The sequence below is a fragment of the Sarcophilus harrisii genome, chromosome 5 (assembly GCF_902635505.1).
Source record: "Sarcophilus harrisii chromosome 5, mSarHar1.11, whole genome shotgun sequence".
Classification (NCBI taxonomy): domain Eukaryota; kingdom Metazoa; phylum Chordata; class Mammalia; order Dasyuromorphia; family Dasyuridae; genus Sarcophilus; species Sarcophilus harrisii.
The window spans coordinates 63,402,532-63,416,366 of NC_045430.1; the positions used below are offsets into that span (position 1 = coordinate 63,402,532).

General features: G+C 38.7%; 1 protein-coding gene across 2 annotated transcripts in view; it reads left to right on the forward strand.

Moving 5' to 3' along the window:
- The window catches only part of LOC100926503 (voltage-dependent L-type calcium channel subunit alpha-1C), a 342,775-nt gene that overhangs the window by 220,922 nt on the left and 108,018 nt on the right, over nucleotides 1-13,835 (forward strand). For both annotated transcript variants that reach the window (XM_031937793.1, XM_031937792.1), the window contains exons 20-22: nucleotides 6,178-6,284; nucleotides 9,130-9,217; nucleotides 10,924-11,031. In XM_031937793.1, coding sequence (XP_031793653.1) covers nucleotides 6,178-6,284; nucleotides 9,130-9,217; nucleotides 10,924-11,031 — 303 coding nt within the window. The remainder of the gene's footprint in view (nucleotides 1-6,177; nucleotides 6,285-9,129; nucleotides 9,218-10,923; nucleotides 11,032-13,835) is intronic.

Genomic DNA, 13,835 nt, shown 5'->3' on the forward strand with positions numbered 1-13,835 from the left:
ATTTAGTCTTATTTCTGAATGAGTTTTCCTGATTGTCCACCTCTAAACAGATCTTTCCATCCCTGGGTCTGATAGGAAATAGGTTCAGGTATGGAGTTGATATGCAAAAGGCAACAACTCATTGGTACATTTACCAATGTAAATCCCAACCCAATCCTTGGAACCAAGTATGAGCTAGGATATGTACTGAGGGTGGGAAAATAGTTGGGTCCACATTTTACAGTCAGTTATCTACTATTCTTAACCTACAAAGATTGTTCATACCCTCAAACTCTGTCCCTGGAACCAGCACAACAAATGACATTCCATTCAGTGTTTCCATGGTCCCAATTTATTTCTACCACTCCATCTTCCTTATGCAGAGTGAAACCTGATGTTTCTCCTACCAGATTATGTGCTATGCCATAAGGCACAACATGTGAGATTGCATTCAACTTGGTATTAGAACGAACTGTTGTAGAGCCCTTTTGCCAAAGATGGCTGTTGCTTGTTAGACCTTAGATGTAAAAAGCATCACTGATCCTACAAAAGTCTTCAAAGGCAGGGATGAGGAAGGAGGCCCCCTTCAAGAGAGGGCCCTGAGTATGATACTCTCTGTCCACCACCCCCCTCTACAGAGCTTCCCACATTGATTTCAATGGTGCTGATTTTTGTTCAATGTTGCCATACAAGCTGAAAATAGTAAAGGATCTCTTTACAAGCTCTGTGATGGCAAGATCCTTTTTCTTCCCTCCTATCCCCTGTCCCTCCTCTTCCATCCTACACTCAGTGTGCTCCTAAGTATAAATTCAAAATCCTAGTCTGGAGTTTATACTTTTCTCCCCACTTTGAGGGGTGTTTGCTCAGCCAGTAAGTCAGATTCTTTCTTCATGACAAGAAACAATTAATAGCAGCAGTTCAAAAAAGGATCCAACATGTCATTTGAAAATTAGGTGATAGAATTGAGAATGTTTAGCTTAAAGAAAAGAAAACTTAATGGGGTCATGATAGCTGTGTATTGAGTATTTAAAGGGTTGCCATGTGGAAGTAGGAGTAGATTTATTCTGCTTAGCCATAGAGGACTGAAGGTAGAAGTTGGGAAGATTTTAAATTAACATAAATAACTTTCCAAGAACTACAGCTGGCCAACAAAGGAATGGACTGCCTCAAGGGACGACCCTATCACTGGAAATATTTACAAAAAGGTTGGATGGCCATCCTTCAGGGATGCTGCAAGAAGGGACCTACATACCAGATGACCTCTAAGGTCCCTCCTTACTCTAAAGGTCTATGATTATACATCCTGCTACCTTGGTCTCTTCTCAAACTGTTCTTTATAGAAGTTTCCAGGAAATAGCAACCTAAGTGGTTGGTGTGTAGCAAGGAGTTGGGTTAAGAACAAACATCTTTGACTAATGTTCTTATACCCCAGTTTTGCTAAATGGCCTGATTAAAAGCAGTCCTAAATTGCCCTTCCAATGTAATTTTTCCTTAGGCTTCCTATCTGCTTCTCACAGAGACACCTTTCCACCTACACACACACACACACACACACACACACACACACACACACACACAATGCCTGAAATAACCCTGGTATAATCTCTCTTTGGGGTTCACCTATGTACAAGAACACAAACCAGCAAAGAGGGCTTGAATCTTATATTTCCTCTTATCTTGAGTAATACCATCTTCCCTAATAGAAGAAGGAGAAAACTGCCAAGTCTCAGGATTTTCCATGCAAGATACAAGCCTGAAGAGTTAGGTAACAGAAGTGATCCAGCTCTTTTCCTCGATACTGAAAGTAAAAATGATCAGTATAGGGAGTTTGACTTGGAAAGAAGGGAGCTCCTTTTTCAATATATGTTATCAAAACTTAGGTCCAGTCCCAGATATCCTCAGCATTTCAGAGGCTGAGGGAGTTGGGAAGGGGGTAGTCATACACTCCAGATGGTGGGGCTAATGGAACACTCCCAAGCTATTCCCTCACATCCTTTTATGTAATCCACCTACTTCCCCAAACTGTTTCAGAGCACAGGTGCCTGAATCCCCTGTGACCCCCTATTGCAAGAGACAAATGGAAAGAATTAGGTTGCAAGAGCTATTTTTGCCAGCTCCCCCTGTGTTTGCTTTTGAATTACTCTGAAAACACCCTGTCCTATGCATGCCCTGATTCTACAAAGAAAAGCCAGACTCCAGTTGGTCAGGTGGCCAACTTCCCGTTCTGTATCCACAACTTGAGGACTAGGCCATAGCTTTCCCCCCACCCCCAAAGCCATACTACTTCTATCCCACTCTTAAACTGGTCCATGCTTCAATTTAATTTTACAAAATATTTTTGAGCACCTACTAGAAACATAGAATTATAGGTAGTTACTGTTGGGTAATACACCTGAGAAACCTACTACATAGCTCCTGTTGTCAAAGAGATGATACTTTTTAGTTGGGGGGGTGTAGCTTACACACGTTAAAAATTAGGAACACACATTCAACAAATTTAACGATCATATTAAGCACTATGTATAAGACACTTGTAGGTGCTAGGAGTAGAAAAAGAAATTGTATAAGGAACTTACATTCTATGGAGGAGATACTACTTTTATATAGATATAGATAGATATCTATCTATCTATAAAGATAGATAGAAATGCAGAGTGATTTGAGAAGGGAGACAGCACTGTTGATTCTAGAGGAAGAGGATGGAGTGAGGGAAGAAATCCCAAACTTGGTCTTGGAACTGAGGTTTCTCCAACTGGACAAGACAAAGAAGGAGTATACTCTATGCATGGAGACACTCTGTAGGAAGGCACAAAGATAGGAGATGGAATGTTGAGTATGGAATATGGCTATTAGGGTGATTTAGCAGAAATGTGAAGTGTGTGAATAGGAAATGGGAAAGGAATGGTAAATCATTCTAGAAAAAACAGGATGTAGATAAGTTCTAGAGATTTAAAATGACACTGAAAAGTCTAATGTTATCCTAGAGGCAATAGGGAGTTATATCAGACTATCTTGGGAAGATTAATTTAGCAGTTCTCTAGACATTGGATTAGAAAGGGTAAGGACTGGAACAGTGAAGATCAATTAGGAACTTATTGGAACACAAGTGAAGGAGAAGTGGGGCAGGGAAGGCTTAAACGAGATCATGTGTATAGAGAAAAAAAGATCAATGCGAAAGCTTTTATGATGAGACAAAAAATAATTGGTTGTCAAGGTGAGAGTCAGGAGTCAGATACCTCTAAGGTTGTGAGCTTGTGTGATTGGAATGATGATCGTGTCCTTAGGGGAAAAAAAGAAAGAAAGAAAAAGAAAAATTTTTAAAAGAATGCAATTTTAGAACAAAAGAAAGATAATTAGTTCTGTTTTGCACATGTTGAGTTGGAAATGCCAATAGGACATCCAGATGGAAAGCCACAGTCAGTTGGCAGGACTGAAATTCATGAGAGATACTAGGGTTAGACATATAGATTTGGCAGTGCATTTATCTAGAGATAATAAATTGAATTCATAGGAGTTGGTGAGATCAAGAAAGTATTAGAGAGGGAAAAACTAAGAGTGCTTAAGGACAGAACTTTAGGAATTACTCATATTTTGTAGGTGGGAGATAAGAAGACCCATCAAAAGAGACAAGAAATTGTCACACAAATAGGTAAAAAATCAGAGAAAAGTAATATCACCCAGAAATCTTTGAAGAAGAGAATATCCCTGAGATGGGAGACATCAACAAGTGTCAAACAGGATAAAGACTGGGGAAAAGCTATCAGGTTTAGTAGTTATTAAGTCTTGGGTAGGGAGCCATTTCAGTAAGTGATGGAGTCAGAAACTCGATTGCAAAAGTTGGGTGAGGAAAGGAAGGAAATGAACACAGGCAATTCTTTTTTGGAAATTCAGAAATGAAAGAAAGAAAAATGTAGGATGATAATTCAAGAGGATGGCAGAGTGAAGTAAACATGTTTTGAGAGTTTGGGGCAGAGGAATTGGTTTTTATATTCATGGGGAGAGCTTTATCGTGTTTATAAGCAGCAGAAATCCGATGTTTCAATGAGACTGATAATGATAAAAAATGGAAGGAAGGAAGGGAGAGAGGGAGAGAAGGAGGAAGGGGATTAGGGAGGCAAACTTCTAGAGAAGATGAGAGGCAACAAGACCAAGATATGGTTAATGTTGGCAAGGATAAAGATCACTTCTTTGTCAAAGATTGGAACAAATGAGAGAATTTGGGGCCTCTTTAAAGGCTATGCTGTAGAGCAGAGAAGAAGAGGGAACTAATGACCCTGGTTTTCTTAATAAAATAGAAAATTATTTCCTCATTGATTTCAGAGTGGGGGAGCACTGAGGACTAGGGAGATTGAGAAGTGAGGAGTGTGCTAATCAGGAAAATATAAGAGAATCATTACGCAACAGATATTCCTAACATAAATTTGTGTGATTTCCTCTTGTAACAATTAAAGGCTTTGATTAGGAATAAAGAAGGCAGACTATAGGGATAATTCAAGAAGGCAAGCGAATCAAAATTATGAGATATATAGTTTAGCTGATCAACTATAGGGAGAAGAAGAAGAAAGAAGAAGAAGAAGAAGAAGAAGAAGAAGAAGAAGAAGAAGAAGAAGAAGAAGAAGAAGAAGAAGAAGAAGAAGAAGAAGAAGAAGAAGAAGAAGAAGAAGAAGAAGAAGAAGAAGAAGAAGAAGAAGAAGAAGAAGAAGAAGAAGAAGAAGAAGAAGAAGAAGAAGAAGAAGAAGAAGAAGAAGAAGAAGAAAGAAGCAAGGAAGAAAAATAAAGGAAGAAAGAAAGAAAGAGAGAGAGAGAGAGGGAAGAAGGAAGGGAAGGAGGGAAGGAGAAAGGAAGGAAGGAAGACAGAGAGAGAGAGGGAGGGAGGAAGGGAAGGAGGGAATGAGGAAAGAAGGAAGGAAGGAAGGAAGGAAGGAAGGAAGGAAGGAAGGAAGGAAAGAAGGAAGGAAGGGAAAAAGAAAGAAAGAGAAAAAAAGAAAGAAAGAAAGAAAGAAAGAAAGAAAGAAAGAAAGAAAGAAAGAAAGAAAGAAAGAAAGAAAGAAAAAGAAAAGTAAATAAAAGAACTGGAGGATAGTAGATGACTAAAGCAAAAATATGGAAAAGGGTGTTGATTTATCTAGATGGAGTAAATCTCAAAAGTGAGAGATAATTGGCATACCTAGAAAGTAGAAAATGGGACAGTACATCCATAGTATGCCTACTTGTCCTGGCTTATTATTTCTAAGGGTACAAATGAAGGGGAAGTATCTTCTAGGGGATCCGGTTTTCTGTGAGTACAAGAAGATGATAAAAAGTGTGAAAGGAAAAAATCGAGGATTAAGTGGAAGTTAAAGATGATGTTCAAGTTTCAAGAAGGAAGTACCAGTTGACCAAGGTTCACACCCTGTAGAATCTGTTTTCACTTTAAACATCTAGAAAACTGAAACAGTAAAGAGATGGAATAGGTTGAATTGAATTAAATAGATCTTTCTGTGTGGAACTGAAAAAACATAAGCTTCAATGGCTGCCCTCAAAAAGCTTATAATTTAGTTGGAGAGGAAAACCTTAGATACATGAAATAATTAAGAAACAAGACATAGTTAAATACAAAACATATGATTCAAATATAAATAGCATTACAGGCCAAGAAAAGACCAATGGAAGTTCAATGAGAGCTATTTTATGAAAAATAATAAATTTGAGCTGCACCTTGAAAAATTCAGAGGATTAAAGAGATGGAAAAAAGGGGGAAATATTATATTGTAGGAGGGAGGCACTGTATTTAGGGAAAGGTTGAGAATAACAGCAGAACTGAGTGTGACGTATTCAAGGAATAGGGTAGAGAGGACAGAATGAGAAGTAGTAGGAAATGAGATTACATTATTAAGATAGGACCAAATAATGGAGAGCTTTGAAAGAAGGAATGAGATACCATCTCAAAGGCGTTATGGGAAGCCAATATAGATTCTGGAGCAGGGGTATCCTCTGGGAGTTGTGAAAACTAATGGCCAAAACACCTTTCCTAGTATTTCCTTTCCTTTTTTATATCCTGCCCAGTTTTGGGATTCTCTATGTCACCTGATTGCTTTTTAGAAAGAGCTCTGCCTAGCCCAGGAGCATGCCCAATATGATCTGGGGGGAGGGATGGAGGATCTTTGAGATTCATCCAGTGTCGGAGTACACTCATGTCTCTCTCTGAATCCCCTGCAGATGACCGCCTATGGGGCTTTCCTCCACAAGGGCTCTTTCTGCAGGAACTACTTCAACATCTTGGACCTCCTCGTGGTCAGCGTGTCCCTGATCTCCTTCGGTATCCAGTGAGTAGGGGGTCCCTCAGCCCAAGAGAGAGAGAGAAAGAGGAGTGGCTAACAGAAAGAAGGCACAGGAAGGCCACTCCAAAGTCCAAGGGTTTTTTGCTTTAATTATAACCTTTTGACCTTGCCAGTCCCTAGGATTCAAAAAAGGTTTGCCATATCAAAGAGCTGTTTAAAGGTCTGGAAATAAGCTAGAGAAGATTAGTCCTTCTTGGGCAAAGTTGGAAGGCAAACTTTGTTTTCAATTCCTTCAAATTCCCTTTATTCTTTCTTCTTAAACTTCACCTTATCAAAGTAGCCAGTCCCGCCCCATGTAATACCCCTATTTTCAATGATCTGGGCCTGCCTCGGCAATATTCCACTTAGTCCTCTATCCCAGGGCCTTGTAGCCTATCTTTCCACCTTTCCTTAAATATACCTACCATTTAATTCTTTCCTGTAGAGAACTGCTTTCAGCATCTCATAAATTAGTTTCCTCTGAGATGTTAAGAGCTGATACATTCACTCTGAGTCAATCAGGGTCCAGTGACCAGGTGGGGCTTAGTCTATTGGTCAATTAATGACAGCCAGAGTGATTTGGGTTTAAAGCAAGATCCCAGCCTGTAAATCCCAAGGTGTCTTAGAGGTTTCACTGATCAAAATTTACATTCCTTTGAACAGAGCATTCACAGGTGACTTATTAAAGACTTGAGCTTAAAAAGGCCAAAGTCTCCCACCACATCTAGGGCCATCTCCAGTCATCCTGATCTATATCTGGTCACTGGACCCAGATAGCCCTAGAGGAGAAAGTGAGGCTGGTGACTTTATACAGCCCTCCCTCACTTAAATCCAATTCACTTGCATGTCACAGCATCACCTCCCTGATGTCATGATCCTCTTTGTATTGAAGGACAAACAACAATAAGAGCCAATAGCTTTAATTTTACCAGAGATTCTGCTTCCATTTTAATAAGGAGCAGAATGTTTTCACCAAAGGAATAAGTGCCTAGACTTATCTATTTCAATAATTAAAACCAACCTGGGAGAGGGAAGGAGGGCAGAGCTAGGTACTTCTACAGCAAGTCCCTTTGGAGGAGAAGATAAAGGTTTTAATATAACTGAGAACGTTAACTTTAGTGAAAAGAGCCCTAAATTGGGAATCTAGAAATCTAGGTTAAGGTTAGACCAAGGTTAATCCTACAACTCACTATGCAGGCTTGAGTCAGTTACTTCCTTTTCTTTATTGGACTTTTCTCATTTGCAAAATGGGAATAATGTTGATAGTCTTCCACAGGGATACCATGGGGAAAAGTAAAATAATACAAGGAAACTTTTTTTTCTCTTTTTTAGAATAAAAGTACATTTAAAATATATTATTCTCCTATAAATCCAGATATTTCTATCATCCTTTGGCTACAAAGAAAATAAAATCAACAACAGTCACCCCTAATGTGCTGTCTGTTGTCATTACCACCAGAATCTAAGACTGGTATCCAGCAACTTAAGCCAGAATGGTTGGGTGGGGAAAGGAGAGAGTGGTGGGATGTATTGAGGTGGAGTGGTAGAAAGAAATAAAGAGAAATAGCACACACACAGCCCACTATCCATGAGGTTTTCATTATTTCTAACAAACCCACACCTCCAGATATGCTGTGAGAACAGCCTTTCTATGGCTAGGATAGCTGCTTCTACTCCACCCTCCCAGACTGAGTCGGATTTTTAAAAATAGAGAATCAAAGGAAGAAGAAAACAATAAGCAAAGAAGGTATAAGATGCCCCAGTTTTAAGGACATAGAAGTGATAGTACTATTAACCCTGGTCTAATGCTAATCTTTTAGTTGGTATACCACCCTCTTAATACTTTTCCATCCTCACCATTCCAACTAGTTGGGAATTTGAGGAAAGAGAAAGAAGAGAGACCAAGAGGTTGCAGTTAATTCCTCTGGTCCCCATGATACCTGGGATAATGAATGCTTTCAGTTCTTGATCAATTCTTCATACATCAAAAAGGCTTTGGCAGGACCCTGGAAGGAAAGGAACAAAACACAGTAAAAAGAAAATTAATTTCTTTGGAGATAAGTCTCAAATTCAACAATTCTAGGGAGATGAACAATTCCAAACAACTCTTGGAGGCAGCCAACATTTGCCTAGTGGTTTTCTAGGGAAGCATCCACTGGTACATTAATGAAAAGGAAGGAGCAACTGAGACTTGAGACTCTCTAAAGCTCTACAAAGTGACCTAGGGGTCTACTTATCTCGCCCACCATTTATTCCAAGCCTGGTGATGTGCACGATCTGAATGAATTCTAAACCTGCACTGACACAGGCTTGGCCTTAAGTATAAATCCTAAAATCATAGACCCTTAGAATCTTAGAAATTAAAGGAACCTTAGATGTCATTTGGTTCGTCATTCTTCAGGCAGAGTAGGCTACTATCAACATAATAGATTTGATTTTTGAAGACTATGTGCCCAAAACTGTTTCATCAATCAGTGTGCTTAAGTGCCTGAAACTCTACTGTTAATAATTTGTTCCTTTAGGTGAAATTTTACTCTTAGTAGCAATCCTCTTTATTCAGTCACTTTACATTTTTTCAGACTACTTTGCTTTCCAAGAGGAGGTCCCCAGGGCTGACACAAGGAGGTATTTGGGCTTCTGGGGTACATAGAAGTGGTAGACTATGGGAGAGTGGACATGGAGGCCCCAAAAAATATGTTAGGGAAGGGAAAGGAAAGAGGGGAAAAGTAATCATGGCAGATTAACTTTGTTTACTTCACAATTTTGCCTGGGACAGACCCTGTCCTGGAACCCCCTTAACTTTTTCCAGTTATTGGAATATTGACAACTCCACTCTGCTTTTTCCTTTCAGGTCCAGTGCCATCAATGTTGTCAAGATCTTGAGAGTTCTTAGAGTACTCAGACCCCTGAGAGCTATCAATCGGGCCAAGGGATTAAAGGTGAGAAATAGAGCCCAAGGCTTAACTGTCCTGCTGACTTAAAATCCTTTCCTGGTGGGGTGAGGAAGGACTATGTGTTCTCCACTCAGATGAGCAATGGGAATTAGGTATGATAGCTTTTGGGGCATGCTGAATAGCAGCCCCCCAGACCCACTCCCAAATAAACTCTTCCTATCTCTTTTCTGCCCCCTCCAGTTCTAAATGTACACCCTGTCCTTTTGATTAATTGCCTTAAAATGTTTAAATTATTGGAAGAACTTATTCTGTGGTAAGATTGGTGTGAATTTAAAGGCAGAGGACTTAGGATCAATGAGTGATTCACTTGACCTCACTTCACAATGTAAAATGACATTTATAATACTTCTGTGGCTTACCATAATATACAATGGTGAAGAAAGTATTTTGCCAATTTCATTATACTATAGAAATAAAAATGGATATCATTGAAAACGAAAGACTTGTTTTAAATTAAATCCCAAACAAAACTTAGCAAAGAGTACATTTAAGAATGTACACCATTGGCCCTCAATAGAGTAGCTGAGAACTTGGGTGATCTAGATGCCATTAGATGAAATTCTCTATTTGGAGAGGTCTAGAACGTCTGTAGCCAAATTTCACAACACTGAAGTTTCTATTTTATGGGGTTCCAACATTGATTCATGGTATAATTTTGGGAGAGTTATTCCATCTCTCCAAAACTAATGTTCTCTACCCATGGAAAATGGAAAGTACTGTTGCCTCTCTTTCCAGAGGCTCCTTGTGTATATAGGGGCTCAATAAAGGCTAGAACAGGGTACTGATTCCAGACTGATTTCCTCTTACTTCCCCTCACACACTGCACATCCCAGCCAAAGGAGCTACTTGCTGCTCCCCACAGAAGACATTTTACCTCCACATCTTTGCAGAGGCTGTCCCCAATGCTCTCATTCTCATCCCCACCTCTTGGCATCCTTCAAAGCTTAGCTCATGTGATACCGCCTACATGAGACCTTTCCTGACCTTCCCCACCTCCCACTCCTTAATGCTCTCCCCCTTAAAAAAAATGACTTTGCATTTACTTTGTACATATCTCAACTAAAATCCTGTTTTCTGTAAGAAGCCCTCCTTGAATGCTAGTGCTTTTCTCCTTTTGATTATCCCCAATAAATCTTAATCTTCCATAGTTGTTTGCTGTTGTCTTTCCCATTGGACTATATGCCCATTGAGATCAGGGATTGTTTTTGACTTTTCTTTGTTATCTCTAGTGTTTAGCATAATTCCTTGCACACAGTAGGAACTTAATAAATTTTTGTTGCCTGACTATTGAATTTATCAACAACATATCCCCCTAAATAGAACATAAACTCTTGGAGAAGAAGCTTTATTTCATTTTTTTTTGTCTCTGTACCCAGCATAGCATCCTAGACATAGTATTTGCTTATGATTATTGGATTAAATTGAGATCAAATTTGACCACAACTTTGAAGAGGAGGGGGTGGGAGGGGAGATTGACTCTTCCAAGACTTCTCTGGGGCCCTAGATCTTTCCCCCATTTCAATTCAACTCACAAATATTTATTAAATTCCTACTATATGCCAAGCATTACGCTTAGGGACTAGGGAAGATAAAAATATGACATATAAAATTAATGCATTGCTTTCCCTCAAGGAATTTACAGTTTAATAGGGGAAGAAAAGAAATAATTTGCTCTTCTCTTCTTCCTGCAGCATGTGGTCCAGTGTGTGTTTGTTGCTATCCGAACCATAGGGAACATTGTGATTGTCACGACGCTTCTGCAGTTCATGTTTGCCTGCATTGGGGTACAGCTGTTCAAGGTAAAACTTTGCCTTTGAGTCAAACTTTTAAAGATGTGACCCCCCATAGGGAAAATAATGGATCAGAATAGGGATGGAAGTGGATGCCTTTGTTTCTCTTTCCCCAGCATTTTGAACCAGCGAAATAACCTGAAACAGTAGTTCACTAAACACTTCTAACCAAGAGTCAGGTTAGAGCCATTCCTTACAGCTCGGCTTCTATGTCCCCACTCCCTGCCTCCTACCAGGCATTCCCTAAGTCATGAGAATGCAAAGATCTTTTTCAGTTGGGGAATAGGGAAGTATAGCCCTTTAAAAATGTTTCACTCTCCTCAAGAAGGTACAGTGTATCCCTATTGTCTTTTTCAGATCTAAGTATCACTCTTCCTAACTCCCAAATCCTACTGTAACTTATCCTTAACCACTCTTTATGGCACACTTTTTCATGCTAGTCAAGTCATTTTCCTGAGGCCTCTAAACATGTCATTCTAATTCCAACCTCCTTTCCTTTACTCATTCTGTTCTCTTCACCTGAGATTTCCTTGCCTCCTGCCCTTCTAAGAGGAAGGGAAAAGGAGATAGAAATCTGAAATTATCTACACAGATTCATTAGCCTACTGAGATTTTTTTAAAATACAGTTTATTTTTTTCAAGACAGGATCTCTAGGTCTCACCCAGCCTGATATTCATGCACCTGACCCTTTCTAACCTGGACTGCTTTACCTTTCCTTAGGTAACATGATGGTCTCTTGCTCCAGAGACTTCCCAGATTGGTGTCAGAATTATTGTAGATATCTAATCAACTTTAGTCCATTGCAGTTCAGAACCCAGCTTTCTCAGGAGTAGGGACTGTAAGTTATGTATCACCATGCTTAGCCAATCTACTTAGATTTTAAAATAAGTCACATATAAAAGGTGGAAGGATAGATTACTGAAGATGAATTAAAAAAAAGTTATAGTCATGTAAGAAGAGTATGAAGAGCTCAAAAGCTTGGAATGGGGTAAAGTGGATAGGGAAAGCTGAGCAAAATAAAGAAGGGGGTTGAGCTTTATTGTAGGAAAGGGGGAAAATTGATTACAAGTTAGGATTACTATTTAGCACAGTTAAACCAGTGACAAAAGATAGCAGAGAGAAGGCAGAGTCTATAGCAAAGTGATGGCTTCAGAAAGGCTGGGGTTCAAATCCAGTTCCTTCATACTAGATGTGAAACTTTAGGGAAAACAGTTTCCTCATTTGTAAAATGGATAATAATAATATTTATTACTAGTTCATTAATACTTATTATTAGTAACTACTTCACAAGATTATATAAGGTTCAAAGGAGATAGTGTATGCAAAAATTCCCACTTTGAAAATTTTTAAAAATTATGTAAATATCAGCTATTATAACTCAATTCTTACCTTAATTCTTTTTTTTCCTGCCAAGAACAGTCTTTTGATTGTAAAGGAATAGAATGAAAATGGCTAACAGGAAGTTGAACTCCAAGGTTACAAAAGAACATCTAAGTGTTGATAATTTTAAATCTCTAGACCAGAAGAATGCCATCCTAGGTTCCTCAAAGAACTGGTAGCTGAGAATGCTGTGATCTTTGGAAGATCAGAGGAGGAGCTACAGTACTACAGAGGGCAAATGTTCTCTCAATTTAAAAAAAAAAACAACAAAAGGAAAGTAAATTTGCAACATCTATAGGCCAGTGAATTTGATTTCAATTTCTGACAAAATTTGGAAGTGTATTATTAAGAGGATGGTAGTAACATCAAGACAAGAAAATAGTGATTGCAAAGAGCCAGCATGGCTTTATCAATACTAGTCACATCAGATTAAATTTCCTTTTTTTTTTAAACAATTAACCTAGATTTAACAGACATTTTAAGAAGTGCTTTGCTCTGTTTTTATGGACAAGAAGGAGATACGTGGGTTACATAAAAGTGCAATTATTTGGGTTCAGAACTGTTAAATGGCTGGACCTAAGAGGAACGAGTCTTTAGTGTTTAGATCTTAACTTGGAAGGAGGTCTTTAATGAAGTGTCCTGTGGATCTGTATGTTCCTTTCCTGTTTGATATTTTTTCAGTTACTTGATCAGTTGCATGGATGACATACTTAACAAATTTACAAAAACATAAAGCTGGAAGCAATAGACAAGATTGGAGACAGAGAACTCCATGCTTTTTTCCCATGTCTGATGAATGATTCAAGATATAAAAATATTTTTCACAACCTAGATTGTTCTACTAAATCTAACAAGATGAAATTTACTAGGAATAAATGCAAAGTCTTATGTTTGGATTCAAAAAATCAACTTCATGAATATAGTGGGGAAGGCATGATCAGATATGACTACATCTGAAAATAATTTGAAGACTTCAATAAATTTTAATGTCAACATGAGTCATTCGTTTGATACAGCGATCAAAAGTGCTAATACAACCTTAAACTACGCAAGGAGAGGTATAATATAAAGATAAGAAACGACAGCCCAATTCTATTCCATCCTAATTAAACCACATCTATAGGTTTATTTCATATTACTATTGATGTCAGTACCATAATTTGAGTCACCCAGGTTCAAAACTTTAGCCTCACCCTCAACTTTTCACTCTTATTTATCCCACGTATCCAATCTGCTATCATTTCTACCAACAAACATCTATTGTTTATGTCCCCTCCTCTCCATTTACATAGCCACCCCTAGTTTAGACCCTATAACAATAGCCTTCAAATTGATATTTCTGCCAAATTTTTTTCTACTCCAGGTACTACCTCCATAGTATGACCAAGGTGATTTTCCTTAAGTACAATTCTGACCATGTCATGTCCCTGCT